This window comes from Zonotrichia leucophrys, chromosome Z (assembly GCF_028769735.1).
Source record: "Zonotrichia leucophrys gambelii isolate GWCS_2022_RI chromosome Z, RI_Zleu_2.0, whole genome shotgun sequence".
Taxonomy (NCBI): Eukaryota; Metazoa; Chordata; class Aves; order Passeriformes; family Passerellidae; genus Zonotrichia; species Zonotrichia leucophrys.
Window position 1 is genome coordinate 73,948,800 of NC_088200.1, and position 15,247 is coordinate 73,964,046.

The 15,247-nt window shown below is 38.9% G+C and overlaps 1 protein-coding gene across 1 annotated transcript in view; it reads left to right on the forward strand.

The window, feature by feature from the left end:
• PCSK1 (proprotein convertase subtilisin/kexin type 1) overlaps positions 1-14,980 on the forward strand; it is a 28,194-nt gene extending 13,214 nt beyond the window's left edge. The window contains exons 7-14 of the mRNA XM_064735457.1: positions 829-1,001; positions 3,114-3,326; positions 4,452-4,552; positions 5,567-5,800; positions 6,957-7,114; positions 8,579-8,712; positions 10,340-10,501; positions 12,008-14,980. Coding sequence (XP_064591527.1) covers positions 829-1,001; positions 3,114-3,326; positions 4,452-4,552; positions 5,567-5,800; positions 6,957-7,114; positions 8,579-8,712; positions 10,340-10,501; positions 12,008-12,364 — 1,532 coding nt within the window. The 3' untranslated portion in view covers positions 12,365-14,980. The remainder of the gene's footprint in view (positions 1-828; positions 1,002-3,113; positions 3,327-4,451; positions 4,553-5,566; positions 5,801-6,956; positions 7,115-8,578; positions 8,713-10,339; positions 10,502-12,007) is intronic.
• The last annotated feature ends 267 nt before the right edge of the window (positions 14,981-15,247 follow it).

Here is a 15,247-nt window from a genome sequence, read left to right on the forward strand (position 1 = left end):
TCTGCTTTTTCTGCTGTCTTCCATCATTGGGCAGTAGTAGCAGCCCCACTGCAGAGCTGTGGCTTTGCACAGCAAAGGATCCAGCGCAGATGAACAACTGCCTGCACCTGAATTTTAAGTACCACTGAGTTTCAGGCTTGCTCTGAAGGAGGTTAGATCATGCAGCTCCTAATAAATTGTTAATGTCTAGATATCTCTGGATTGCTTACAGCAGAAAAAAAACGTGTCAGAGGAAAAACAGTGAGTTTTTTTTTTTTCCTGTGGTGGAGATTGAAGAGCTGGTGAAATTGCAATGTCACAGAGACAGCAAAACCTTTAAGGACTGCGAGGGACAAGTGCTTTGGTCAGAACGTACAGAACTACACCTTGAACTAAAACTCCTAGAACTCTTACAGACAAATATAATGTTGATAAAACCTATTTAATTTCAGCATCATTTTAGCTGTTTGAGAAGTCTTTGTTGCAGATCTAAAAGAGCAGGAGGAGGAAGAAAGAGAATGCAGTAAGAAAAAGCCAGAATCAGTAGCAAGGCATCTTCTTTGGTCTCTGTAGAGGGAGAGAAAAAAATAAATAGGAGGCTAAGAAGATTTTAAGGTGTTTGTGGTGGGAATTTTGTACAAAAACATCGAGCTTTGCCAATAAAATCTAACTGCACTGTTTTACATTGACAGGAGCTCTCTTCAATACCTTTTATGTGAACAGCAGTTGGCTGTGGTCACAGCAGTTACGGCTTAATTTTACTGGAAACATTAAAACCGGTTAACTAAGACAAGGAGGAGGGAACAGAAAGTAAATTCAGTCTGCTTCTGTTTTTTTTAACCTGTGAAGGTATACGGATGCTGGACGGAATAGTCACAGATGCTATTGAGGCCAGTTCAATCGGTTTCAACCCAGAACATGTGGATATTTACAGTGCAAGCTGGGGCCCTAATGATGATGGCAAAACTGTGGAGGGGCCTGGGAGACTGGCACAGAAGGCTTTCGAGTATGGGATAAACCAGGTACGATACTTCAGAGGAAAATAAAGCAAAAAAATTTGGCAGAGAAGAGACTTTTAAAATGGTTGATACCAGAGAAGAAATGAAAATGGTTTGTGCTGTCTTTGCTCAAATATATTTGAATGGGCATAATGTATTTTAATAGTGCAGGTGAGAGAAATTTCCAGCCAGAAAGGACTTTTGAGAAAACACCATTAGGGCTTTCTAATCTGGTTTTTAGCTGCTAGTCTCCATGGATAACCTTTTTTTTTACATCCTTAATTTTGCTGCCTCAGTCTCACCCTACACCCACCCTTCTCTGCTGCTTGTTTTACGCTGAACAGTAATTGGATTTCTGCACTGAAAGCCCATAAAATTTAATACAAAATTCCTGCTTCATGAATATTTTGCTATGTGAAATAGTGATGCATTTTAGCACCCTGTGGATGAGCTTGTATTGTGCTAATTGCATTAATTTATAAATTGGTGCATGTCATGATCCAATTAAAATGAAAATAGTACAAATGCATGATGAGGAGTACTGGGAGCAATATTTTTATAGGTTTCTTTTTTTCATGTTACGCTCTTTGGATCTGTTGGGTGATAAATAGGGTGCAAACTGAGAGCTGCCATGAATTTATTAGTCAACTATTCTAGCTCTTGCCAGTGAGGTGAAAAGATATCTAAAGATGGAGAGGTACTAATAAAGAGAGGAAGACTGAATCATAGATGGGAGAAGGGAGAAATAGCTTGAAGGACAAACAAACAGAAAATTTTGTATGAAGGGCAATTAACATCAGTAGGCAGAAGAAGAAAAAGAGAGAACAATTTAAATGCTGTCCACTGACAAAGACAATATGAGGGAATAATGGAGACAGAGGAGAGAGCTTGTAACAGGCTATATACCCATAGGTAGGTAGCAAGAACAGAGGGAGAATTAAAGGTGAAAATTAGGCAACAAATATTAATTGGTCTTACTCTGAAAAGGCAGGGTCTTTGGTGGAGAATGTATCTTTTTTTTTGCAGCTTGTTTTATTTCTAATGGGGAACAAATTTACCTGTTTGTCTCTCAGGATTCAAGGATTCCTTTTGCAAAGGTCTGACTGGTTTCCATTCTGCTTAAAGTCAGCCAGTGCTGGGATTGACAACATCTCTAATCCCTGGATCCTTCACTGCTGCTCTGGTGAAGCACCTGAGCGCAGGCTTAACCTGAAGAGCCAAGGAAGTGTTGCCATCACCCTAAGTGAAATCAGAGCAGATGCTGGGAAACATCAATTTTTCCTGGGCTGCAGCCTTTACTCTCAAAGGCACTATAGGATTTTCTATACTTGATGTGGCTTATCTTTCCAAATTTAAAACTTGTATCACAGAGTACACCTTATTTGTCTTTGCTTTTAATGATTTAAGTGATGCAAATATCTTATCACTTGCATAAATAACTTCAAATCTCACCTGAGTGGAATGATAAAAAAATAAATTGTATTCCAACTGGTGTGGAATATTAAATGTGCTTATATTAATAATGAACAACACATGAAATTTTGCTTGTCACATGAAACACATTTTTTTCCTCTGAAGAATGAGTAGAGCTCGTTAAGACTGCAGAGTGATGCATATATCCTCTGTGATAGCTGTGATGTTTTACATGGTTGTGCCTGGAGGCTGGTGATGCTGACCCACAGATCTCTGAGAGAAGGGAGGGTTTCCAGTGTGTCCATCACTCACACTCCTATCCCATAACTCTGTGCGTACAGGAAAGGAAAATTAAATAAGCCCTGATGAACTTGCCTTTTTTTTTTTAAGGCATTTTTTTCTAGAAATGATGAGGATCAAACTGCAGCATGTAGAAAAAGTTACTCTTTGAACACAGACTCTATTTTTAACTTCAGAACCTGAGGAAAGCTGCTGTATCAGGAGCACTAAACCTAGGCCAGTGAGATCAAGAGTTGTGCTGTAGGGTGAACAGTGGGATATTGCAAACAGTTGGTTTATTCAGTGCTTATGGGAATTGCTCCTCTTCTATGTTTGCTATATTAGGCTTTTTGGGGAAAGGAGTTGTTAAGGATGCATTCTGAGATCTGAAATATCTTTGATAACTGTTCATTTCCTTTCTTTTTTCTTTTTTTTTTTCCCTAGGGTCGAAATGGGAAAGGCTCCATTTTCGTGTGGGCTTCAGGGAATGGAGGTCGCCAGGGTGACAACTGCGACTGTGATGGTTACACTGACAGCATCTACACCATCTCCATTAGCAGTGCTTCTCAGCAAGGGCTTTCTCCCTGGTATGCAGAGAAGTGCTCTTCAACTCTGGCCACAGCATACAGCAGTGGGGATTACACTGACCAAAGAATTGTAAGTTGCTTTTACCAGTTTCAGAACAAACAGAAAAGTATGATATATGCAAATAATAAACAAAACATCCTAAATGCTTGGCTTCCAGTGCCTGCTTTATGTTATGTGGTTAGTGCTTTTTGGAAAATTTAAGGGATTTGTAATCCAAAAGGTGATTGTATTCCTCTATTCTTCTACCTTAAAGCAATGGTTAAATAAAATCATTGTGTCGATGCCGTCAAATCAACGTGCTGAATTTGTCTGCGGTTTGTGTGCACTGTTTGTGTATGAATGTGGTCTCTGTATGCTTTGATATGGCACTATTCTTCACAAAGGGCAAGTGAAGAGAGATTTAGAGCAAAAATAAAATCTGTGATGTCAGGGCCACTGCTCTACCTTGTCATTACATTTTTTAATGCAAGAGACAGCAACCACAGTGGCTCCAAACCTTCCAAACTCGGCAAGAAGGCATGCCAGTCTGTGTGCTTTCCTTAATTGTGCTGAAGAAAATTGGTGTGGCACAATAGTGCTGAAATACCTGTCATTTCTGTCCAGCCCTGGTAGATGTTAATTTTACAATGCACTGCACTGATGGGGATTGAAACAGCGTCATTCCAAGTTAGCTGGAGATCAGTCCTTACTATGTGGCTTCTCCTTATAGTCGAGATTTAGATAAATGGGCTGATGAGTTTGGTGTTTATTCATTACAAATTATAGTTCTTCTGCTGAAGAGGGAGCAGAACACCAATGCTAATCCTATGAGTAATTTCCTAGTAAGCAGTAATTTTGAATGTTCTAGGCCCAACACAATGATCTGTTTTCATGAATCACCAGTAAGCCTGAAACACTTATTGTGAAACCTTTAGACTAAAATAAGATATTCAGAGTGGGAGTATTTTGTTCCAACAAAAAACGTTTTGATACAAAAATTATAGTTGAAATAAAAGGAGTGGATTGAAATATGAACAGATTTAAAGACTCATCACTTTTTCTTGCTGGTGAGGAGTGTATTAATATGCACCAACTAAGGGACACATAGTTACGTTTGCGAGTATGGATACTACAGTATTTACAACTGTTTATTTATGCTTTTTTTTTTCTTTTTTTTTTCTTTTTTTTTTTGTAATTTTTATTATTTTCTGTCAGACAAGTGTTGATCTTCACAATGAATGTACAGAAACTCATACAGGGACCTCTGCATCTGCACCTCTGGCAGCAGGAATTTTTGCTCTGGCGCTGGAAGCAAAGTAAGATGTCACACCATCACCTTTGAAACTTCTTTCTCTCAGCCACCCCACTGCCTTCCCCAAAATGCCTGCTTTAAGAGGCACTACCTCAGCTACACACTACTGCAGCTCCACTTTTTGTCAGTCAGGCAAAAGTCAGTCCACTTTTTATTTGCTCAGGCTGATGACTAAAAAATGAGCAGCTACTTGCCCCAACACCTTCCTAGAAAAGCAGAACCAATGTGAATAAATCATGATGACTGAGGAATATTTTGTGTGTTTGTGTGTTGGCAACAGCATTTACTGATTTCTGGTCAGATGCATCTAAAAGTGAGTGTGCACATGGATTCAGGAGAATGTGATTTGAAGACAATGGGCTGCAGGAGTTTAAGCTAAGCCTCAGCCAATTTGCAGAAGAATTTCTGCCAGTGACAAGGCATAAAAGAGAAGGTGTCCAAGCTTGTCTGTCAGAGCAGGAAGGGAGCAGGCAGGTTTGGATGCTGTAGGGCAGGTAGTCAGAATTTAGGCCTTGGGGAAGCTAAGAAAGGATGGGACAATGACTTTTTTTCACAGAAAACACTTTAGGCAATAGTGCACAGGTTTAATGCTTTTACATGTAGATTCAGCTCCATTTCCTACTGCACACCCCTTTGATGACATGAGCCTAAATTAACTATTAGATATTAAAAATTAGACATTTTAAAGGGTAGAGTGAGTCACAGATTGAATCAAATACCCAGTTTTCAAAGTCCTGGCATTAAAAAGTGAGGTAGAAAATTCTAGTGTTGCTAGCTAACTTTAAATACCTGAATTGTTTTGGAGGATTGGACTCTGGGTATCTGCTAGATACCCATTCTTCATGGACACAGAAATCTTGTGCTCCCAGAGAGGTATTGTGAGGATAAGTGCAAAATGCTTTGTTATAAAGCAGTGGGATGCCATATGCATTCAAAGCACGTTCTGTTTCAGTCTAATAATTGATAGAAAAATGATAGATAGCCCTGAAAAAACTAACCAGGAGCATTTTACAAACAGCCCAGATCTAACGTGGAGGGATATGCAGCACTTGGTAGTGTGGACCTCAGAATATGACCCACTGGCTGGAAATCCAGGATGGAAAAAGAATGGAGCAGGACTGATGGTCAACAGCCGATTCGGGTTTGGGCTACTCAACGCCAATGCCTTGGTGGATTTAGCTGATCCCAAGAGATGGAAAAGTGTACCAGAAAAGAGAGAGTGCATTGTCAAAGACAAGAGCTTTGAACCCAGGTAAGGATTTGCAGTTACCTATTGTAATAAAGCCTGAAGGATCATATTCTTGGCAGATTGCTCTGAACAAGAATAAGGGACTTTTGATTCATTTAGTTTTGCCAGACTGTATTCCCCAGAGGCAGGCAAGCAACATTGCTTCTTGGTTTGTTTTTTTAGTGTAAGACTGATGGAAATTACTAGCATGAAGCCTTAACAAAGACTAAGATTATTATGTCTGCTTGTGCAGACAGTGTATAAAAGAATGATACTGTGAGGCTGAGCCCAATCAGCAAGGCTGTGAATTTTAGACAACCGTCAGAAGAGAGATGAAAAGATACTGATGTCTCACAAAGATTTTTTAAAAATAAAAGTGTCTGTAATGGGTCTTAGCAATTCTTCTCCTGTGACAGGCTTGTATATGTTGTAATCAAGGTGATATATTTAACTATAGTAATGTCTGCAGCATTTCTCTTATGAAACACAAATGTGTCAAAGGCTCACTGAAAAGTCTAATGAGCCACATGCCAACATCACAGTGAGCCTGAACAGATAGATTAATTATCATTAGTCCTTGGGCTGGTTAATCAATAAGGATATCTAGACTCTTTTTTTCTCTGCATGTTGGCATACGGATTTTTATCCAGAAAAAAAATATCTGTTTCAAAGGCTGAAATTATACCATGTGACTGCAACAAAGGTCTGTCTGCAGAAACATATTGCAGTGTTTTGGACAGTCACTGCTTGGTAATCTTATTATTTATGCTATTTCACTATCAAATTGTTTTTATGGACTCTGTCTGTTTCACAGAATGTTGACTCACTACTGATGTATGCCACACTTGCTCTTTATGTATTTTTACTGCAGTCCTGTATGTTACATTACAAAAACAAAGGTCCCATGATACTGAGCTTAGAATTATTTATGTGGAGATTTAGATACCCATTGTGTTTGGAAGTAGCGGGAACTGTGCAGAGAAAGCTATGCAGAGTCTCTCTCTGTGCAGAGCATGAACATTACCTTTTTTTTATTGAGAGCAGACATTACCTTTATTTTTATTGAGCTGGCATTGACTCTTCTTTCCTCCTCATTCCAAAATGGCTGTTAAACCTGCCACTCATGACCCATAATCAAGAGTCCCTGTGGGTAATCAAAAAACTACTTTAATTTTGACAGATTATTAAGAGCAAATGAAGAAGTCATTATTGAAATTCCCACAAAAGCCTGCGAGGGCCAAGAGAACTCCATTGCATCTCTGGAGCACGTGCAGCTAGAGGCAACAATTGAGTATTCCCGTAGAGGTGATCTGCATGTCACTCTGGTTTCTCCATCAGGTACAGGAGGAAAAGATGCATTTTATCTGTGTTGCTGTAGTGTGTAACATTTACTTCATGAAAAAAATGTGGTTTTCAGTGGTTAAAGAGAGCTAAATATATCACTGGGCAAATTCAGTGAGGATAAAGCATCCAGGGAGCGATAGAGAGCCCTCTTCAAACTTCACCTGTTCTGGGTTCTTTTTGTGGAAAGACATTTGAAAATCATACTTGAGAAAATGAAGTCACAGAACATTTTCACAGAGGCATCTTGACCTATGAAACCTCAGGGCTCCCGGCAGACAACAGATTATAGATCAATAATTCTTATCAGACTTCCTGAATTAGCAGACTAATGGAAAACTGAGGATATCTGATTCCTTAGGTTTTATTTCATGCATCTCCCCATTGGCGTATTTAAAAAAACCAGAGTGTTTCTGTTAGGTACCTCAGTACAACTGTACTAAATGAGCTAGAATATGGCAAGCTGTCCTGACAATGTCCTGAAACAGCATATTAAGACCAAACAAAAGGAAAAAAAAAAAGATATTATAAACAACTAAGAGTAAAGTCTGTTAGATCAACTGGTATTAAAAAAAAAAAAAAAAAGGACAAGCTTTCACATATGAATTTAAATATCAGGCTGATCTAATTTTTCTGTTTCTAGGTAGCAATCATCAAGTACTGCTGCCTCCACTGCACTATCATTTTGCTTTCATGGTTAAATTGTTTTTCCTTTGTTTCTTGCTGCTTTTCTACTGTCTGCAAAGCATTAGTAACAAATGCATGTCATTCTCTTTCTGTATTTATGGTGTTGCCTTTAAATATATTTATAAATTGTGACAAGGCTCCTTGGGGCTTCACTGCTCCTTATTATGTAAATATTGCTCCCTTGCTTTTTTTTCTTATACACAAACAAGCCAAACAAAATTTCTCCTGTGCAGTAGAACCTCTTTTGCTGCAGAAATGCTTTATGAGCTGCAGCATTTTTGTAATAATAACAATGCAAATGCATTTTTTCACCCTGTTGGAGGACCAGGCTGTAACAATATACATCCAGTCACGAAAATAAAAAATCCCTGAACCAGTGAAGAAATCATGACAAGTCTGTGGTGGTTTCATAAAACTGTATGAGTTTTACCTTCAAAACTTCCATTTCAGAAGTTTCTTGAACAGCTCATCGGTGGGAAAGACTGGTTGTGCCTGACATCTTCTCCTTATGCTTCTTTTACGTGTGTTCACTACCTTTTCGGGCCAGAGATAGAACACTGAACAAGATGTACCTTCTTGGTGTGACCTAACAGCTTGTGCACTCCTAAGCACTGCTGTAAAAATAATTACAGGAGCCACTGCTAAAGGAGGCACTGCTGAGCAGTGTGTTTTCCAGATCACCTCAGCTCGAGGCAGTGTGCAAAGCTGACAAGTATGAAAGGTAGGAGCAGGCAGCACATGGACAATCAGAGTGTTGATCTTGCACCCACACAGGGACCAGCACTGTCTTACTGGCTGAGAGAGAGAGGGACAAATCTCCCAATGGATTCAAGAACTGGGACTTCATGTCTGTCCACACGTGGGGGGAAAATCCAGCAGGCACTTGGATTTTAAGAATTACTGATATGGTGAGTATGCCTGTATGCTAACTAGCTGTGTTTGGGGGCTAAAACAGATTAAATGATCACTCATTGCTACAAAGCACATTGAGTAATGAGCCTGCTCATTAAGCAAGCTAAATGAGAGGTTATTGAAGATATCCAGCTGGGTTAAGGATTAAAGAAAAAAGGTAGGGTCAGATTTTCTTGTTCTTTACATACATGCAAAGCCCCATTCTCATTTCACTGGCCCACACCTCTGAAAAAAATTTCAAGCTTGTTTTTTTCAGACACATATCACCAAAATGAATCACTTGATAAAGTTTTCTTTGATTCTTGGATATAAATATTAAATAAAATTAACACATGGTTAACTGGAAATTCTTTTCTGCAGAGAAGAGCACAGCATGGATCTAGTCTTCTTTTGGTCCATGTTCATAGCTTTCATTATCTGGGAACCTTTTGAATTAATGATTTTTTGGGGGATCTCAGTGATCTATTCTGATGTATACATTCCCCTAATTTCTTTCTGAGAGTATCTAGTGCTGAACAACACTTAGGGATTAAAGCTAAGTAGTCTACAGATATGAAATAAATCAGTTCACTGAAGCTACCTGGGGAATATGGATTACAACAGCAAGACACCAGAATTAAGCTGCTTGGTAGGCAACTGAAAAATAATTCCCTTCAAAGAGAGAGTGATCAAGCTCACTCACCTCATTGAAGTTGTCTGTTAATAAGCTTGTCCTTAGGGCTCAGATCTTGCCAAAAACTGAAAGCTTCCTGTTGGACACCGAGTCTTCAGACCCTATTGGCCTCAAATTGTAAACAGGAGGGTGTTGCCAAGAGCTGAGCAGATGGACAAGGCACCAGGAGTAAATATTACTATCAGCAGTGTAGTGTTAATGCTGCAGGCTCATAGATAGCCCCATGGTTACAGATATCCTGCTCTTTGAATGCATTTTTGTGGAACAAAGTTGAGAAGAGCATTTTGTTTGTAAATTAGCCCTCATTTCAAGTGAGAGCTTCCTGAAACTTACAATAAAGCAAGATTTTTGTCCTCAAGGCATAATACACTCAGTCCTCACCTTGTAGGTTTTTTCTCTGGTTTTTTCTCTACTTGTCTCTTCCACTTTCTACTTCTATTTCTACTTCCATTTCTATTTCTACTGCCACCAAAATTTATAAATAAACATTTGCTGCTTGCTTCCACACACTGTATTTCAGATTGCTGTTGTACACCACATAATAAAAAAGAATAGTATTTCACATTATCATTTCCAATGTTAAGTTTTATAAGGAAATTACCAAGGAACAGCCTAGTGAACAAGTTCTAATAATGCAAAATACTGCTTCAGTAACTTCTAGCATTCTGTGTTATGACAAAATTCCATTGATGCTTATATGATGAATTAATACTTATGTTACATCAAAATGTGAGTATTTTATGTGGTTAGGCTATTGTATCAAATCCCACATTCTAATATACTCTGTCTCTACTACATCTGGGGTTTTTGTGCTTATGAATCATACTCCATAGGTAGGTATTGAAAGCCTGATAATTTGCTTTGGTCACTTCTGTGTACTTTGCATTCAAGTGTCTATTTTGCTCTTTTATGTCCTGAGAGCCCATTCTGATGCCACGCTTGTTTTTCAGTCCAGGCGAATACAAAATGAGGGGAGGATTGTAAACTGGAAATTGATTTTGCATGGCACTGCTACCCAGCCCGAGCACATGAAGCAGCCACGTGTGTATACATCCTACAATGCTGTGCAGAATGACAGAAGAGGAGTGGAGAAGATGACGGATCTTGTGGAGGTAGAGTTGTATTGCATTTATTCCTTACATGTTTTTCAGTTTATAAGAAAATGTTGCTTTGTTGGTGAGGCATTTGGGGTTTTTTTTTGCCTAGTAAGAAGACATATATTTATTTTGTATTCATTTCATCAAACTCCTGATTGAGTGTATATCGTAATTTTGCCCATGTCAACAACTAATATTTTTATGTGTCTCTCCTTCAAATTGCAAAATGTAAGAGATTTGGGATCATAACAGGAAATTGCTCCCAAAGCAAGGAACTCTGTGGCTAACGCAGCTGAGTGGTGGAAGGAGGGAGGAAGACACCTCTGACAGACACACTAAATTTATGTAATTCTACTGAAAATGAGTGTCACATTCTAAAGGAACTTTTCCTGCTGGAGAGCTTCCAGTGAGTTTGCAAGGAATTTCAGGAACAAAAGGCTTGAGAAAAATCAGGGACTCTCTGATTCAAAGGTTTGGCCCAGTGGATCTGTTGCTGCCAGATCCGTTAGCACCCCCTGTTTACCCTGCAGATAGCAGTGCTCTAAAAATACAACAAGGCAGGGTGACCCTGGGTTGCAGGATGCACAGGATGGTAGTAATGCACATTTTCATAGTGCTTGATTACGTCAACAGCATCAGAAAATAATCCCATCACATCAAATTGTCTCCCCATTAAGTAATTAGGACATCCATAAAGCACAGATAGTTTAACCTTCCTCAGACAGGTTATGAAAGGTGAGTGTGATAATGGTCTCTAAATCCATTACATAAATGTCCCCAAGTCTGGCAGCTGCGGGCAAAAAAAAATTGGAAGAAAGTAAAAGTGGATTCAGCAGGTGCTGTAGTAGAAAATGGGTGGACATGGTAAAAATTACATGAAGATAAAATGAGTGTTCAGTTAGAAATGCCGTTCTGGTTTGAATGAGGAAGCTCCACAGGCATATACTAGTGTTGAAATAAGATCATGCCTCTCACCAGCTGCTCTGTGAACCTGTGCTTGGGATTGGCCTTCCAAGGTCTCCTAGGTTTGTGTTATGCTCACCCATTTGCCATACTTCACTGCCTTTTTCTCAGGTGGGATCATCTACAGAGAAGGTTTCAGGGAAACACTGGTTCCATCCTTTTCCTGAGAGTACAAGGCACAATCAGAACTGCCATCACCACTGCATGTATGTTTCCTTCATTTAGAGTGCTGTGTCTCATGACACAACCAGAATTATCTCCTAAGACTGGGACAAATCCAAATACTATAATATGTATAAAATGAAATGTTGTATTTTGCCATCTGAATTTATAAATGCCTGTATTGAGGGAGGACTTGATATTTTTTACAGCGTAGTACTTTCAAAAGTTTGTTTCGGTTGATAATGGTCTGCTTGTTTTCTAGATGCCCAAGAGGCTCCTGAATGAAAAAATGACATTTTCCCACACATAGGTGGAGATCACCATCCAGAACAAGCCTTAATCCAGTCAGTCTTTCATTGACACCTGACCTTTTTTTCGTGCTAATCTGTATTCTAGGACCATACCACACTGGAGAGCCTGAGTGAAAAACCCAAGGCCACAGAAGACACCAGCAGTGACAAAGCAGAAGATAAAACCCCTTCAGAAGCCATGCTGCATTTACTGCAAAGTGCTTTTAGCAGGCAGATGGATCAGAAGCAGCTGCCAAAGAAGACTGCAAGCGAGAAGTTAAACATTCCATACGAACACTTCTATCAAGCCCTGAGAAAATTGAACAAGCCCTCCCAGTTAAGAGGCTCAGAAGAAAGTCTGTACAGTGACTACGTTGATCTTTTTTACAATGCCAAACCTTACAAGCATAGAGATGATAGACTGCTGCAAGCGTTGGTTGATATCATAAATGAGGGAAATTAACTGTAGGGCATGGCACTGAGTTGGAAATATTCGTTTTCCCCACCTGTAGTTTTTTTTCCAAAGTCTGTGTACGCTCTAGTTGTGTGATTGCTGCTTTGATTGCTTCATATTTAATACAAATATCAAGGAAGGGAAAAAACAGGTGTGAGGGGATAAGACAGGAAAATTACACTTTTTAGTATTATCTTTTTTCAAAACCTTTCTTCAGAGTAGATTTGCCCCCTCAGGCATGAAATGCAATAGTACTCCCCTGAAAACCCTAATACTCTATTTTAAACAATTTTCACATTGCTTATTCTTCCACCCTCTTCACTTAAGCATGCAGTAGGATTCAAAACCTGAATTACCAAGCAGTTTTGAACCAAACTGCCAAAGCTATGGGGATATATTCTCATCCATGGATTTGTCATGAATATTGCAGTCTTTGTTATATTTGTCATTTATTCCGATTTAATACTTGCAGCCAGTACTGCTTCCGTCATAGGTGTTTTGTTCCTCCTCCAAACAAACTCTCCCTTGCCCTTCTGTTCTCCTGTAGAGGAACATCTGGGAGGCTGGGGTTGGACTGGGGCATCAGTGAACACTGATGAAGCTATTCACAATTTAGATACAGACAGAAACACCCAAATTAAAAAAGAGCCCCTGCAGAGGCATCCCAGACCATGGGATGACATTCTCTCCAGCAGACTTGGTACTTACCCAAGTGAAGTGCCTGAATTATGAGCCTGGTCTTTCTAGGCCCCATGTGTTCAATGAGGGCAGAGTCTCACTTCAGAGCACTTGGCTTTCTTTTCATGAGTTATGCATCCCCTGATGGAGTACTGACCTGTTTGTGCCAATTATTTGAGCTTTGGGCTTCAACTTCTGACCCGTGGAGCCTCAGTCAGGTCTCCAAAGCAGTACAAAGCTGCCTTCTGAGATGTCTACATCTGCAAGCAGCCAGAGGCTTGCAGAAAAGTCCACCCAAAGACTCTAAAATTCCCAAAATATCTAGGAAGACAAGGCAAAATTGTCTGAGATTTAAAAAAAAAAAAACAAACAGTACCCTGAGAAGGGTGAACATAGAATGTGGAGTGGTAAGAAGAGTTTGTGAGGCAGAGGTGGCTGTCAGAAAGCAACTAGGGTAAGCAACCCCCTAACATTAGCAGTTTTCCATACATACCTCTTTAATGAGAGTCAAAGTTATATATTATTTTGCTTCTAATAAATGAAAAAAAAAATAATAAAAAGCCATGTTGGAGGCTCAGAAAAGCTAGGGGATCTAGAACAAGGAAATGAAGATTCCTAGGGGATAGTTATCTCATTGAAGTACTAAAGAATACCCAAAAAAGTGCTGACTGCTCTTTACTTTTCTTCCTCTTGCCTAGTATTGAAATGTGTTTTACAGACTCTCTAGAAATATTTGATTGGATTCTTTCTCTCTGTCTATTCCTTAAAATTATGCAAGTGTCTCTAAGACAGGAATTTTACATTTTGCTCATAATCCATCAGTTCAAATAAAAGTTTTTCAAACTTCACACTAAATTCTGTAATTTAAAGGTAAACCTATTTACTGTAACTAATTAAGAATTCTGTGGAAAAAAAGGACTTCTCTAAGACAACCTTGAAAATTTTCTTACCAAATGTAAGATATAAAAAACATTCTTTGTGGTGGCTTCATGCCTGTCTTGGGCTTAGCCTGCCTTTTTGCCAGTTTTAAGGATTCTTTGATATTCTTCTAGTCAGCAGTTGAAGGATAATATCTCTGCTACTGAATGCTGCTTGTACTGAATCACTCCCTCTCTACTAAGAAATTTGCTTAGGAAGAGAAGTCATTAAAAAAAAATAATAAATTCCTGCAAGTGGTCCAGATCAGAAAGCTTTTCCCTTTGCTGTCCTTTCCACGCAAAAGCTTTCTGGCAGTGCATAACTAATGAACAAGCAAACCATGAAAATTTCTAATTGCTGCTATTACAGAATGAGAGCACTTATTTTCACTAATGTTTCATTTTCAGAATAGGCTCATATGGCAAGGTAAGGGCCACTTTTAGTCCTGTGCAATGAAGCTTAGAGGCTGGTTCCCTCAGATAACAACAAATTTAGCCAGTCCTCATTCAGGTATATTACAGGGAGGAAAGTGCTAACAACACTCCATCAGGTCTTGAAAGAAATGTTCAGGTTAAAAGCGTGGGAAACAAAAGACCCTCCTTTGTTTTAAGATCAGTTCCTGTGCTGTAGCCAAAGTTTCAATAGATGACAAGTTTAAAATCTCTCTTTTGAATGTTTCCAACCCAGATCAGCTTGTACAGGAGTAAATTATTTTTACTGTTAGTCTCTCCTTGGTGCCTGTGTGGGTTTTGTGAAAAATGTAAAAGTAAAAAAAAAAAGTTTTCTCTCAGAATTTTAAATTATATTTTCGTTACAGGTATTTATAATATAGCAAAGATTTTATTGAACAGACAGAATTTTAAAAGGCATAATAAATTATATTGAAGAACCAGATTTTTTCTTGAGAAAGAGACAATTTCATCCAATAAACGTATTTTTTAAAAGGCATGTTACAACAGCAACTGCAACATGTATGTGATGTGATGTTAAAATTTGTCTACTAGTAGCATAATACAATGTGTTAGCAGAGCTCAGTGTGTGGTCTTAACATTTGTAAAGAAAACAGCAAGATAAAGTCAAGCTATTGACTTAAAAGGAATGGGAAATTGAGTTTAGAATGAAAAATAATGGTTTGGGGAAATAACCAGGATTGGGTGGAAAGAAATGTGGAATGTACTGAGAATGAGGGCTTGCAAGGGATCTCTTCAGCAGGAACACTCACTTGTTTCCTTCTCACAACAGCAGCCAAGTAAGGCTTGCTGTGGACATCGCTGACAGCAGCACTGTCTCTAATTC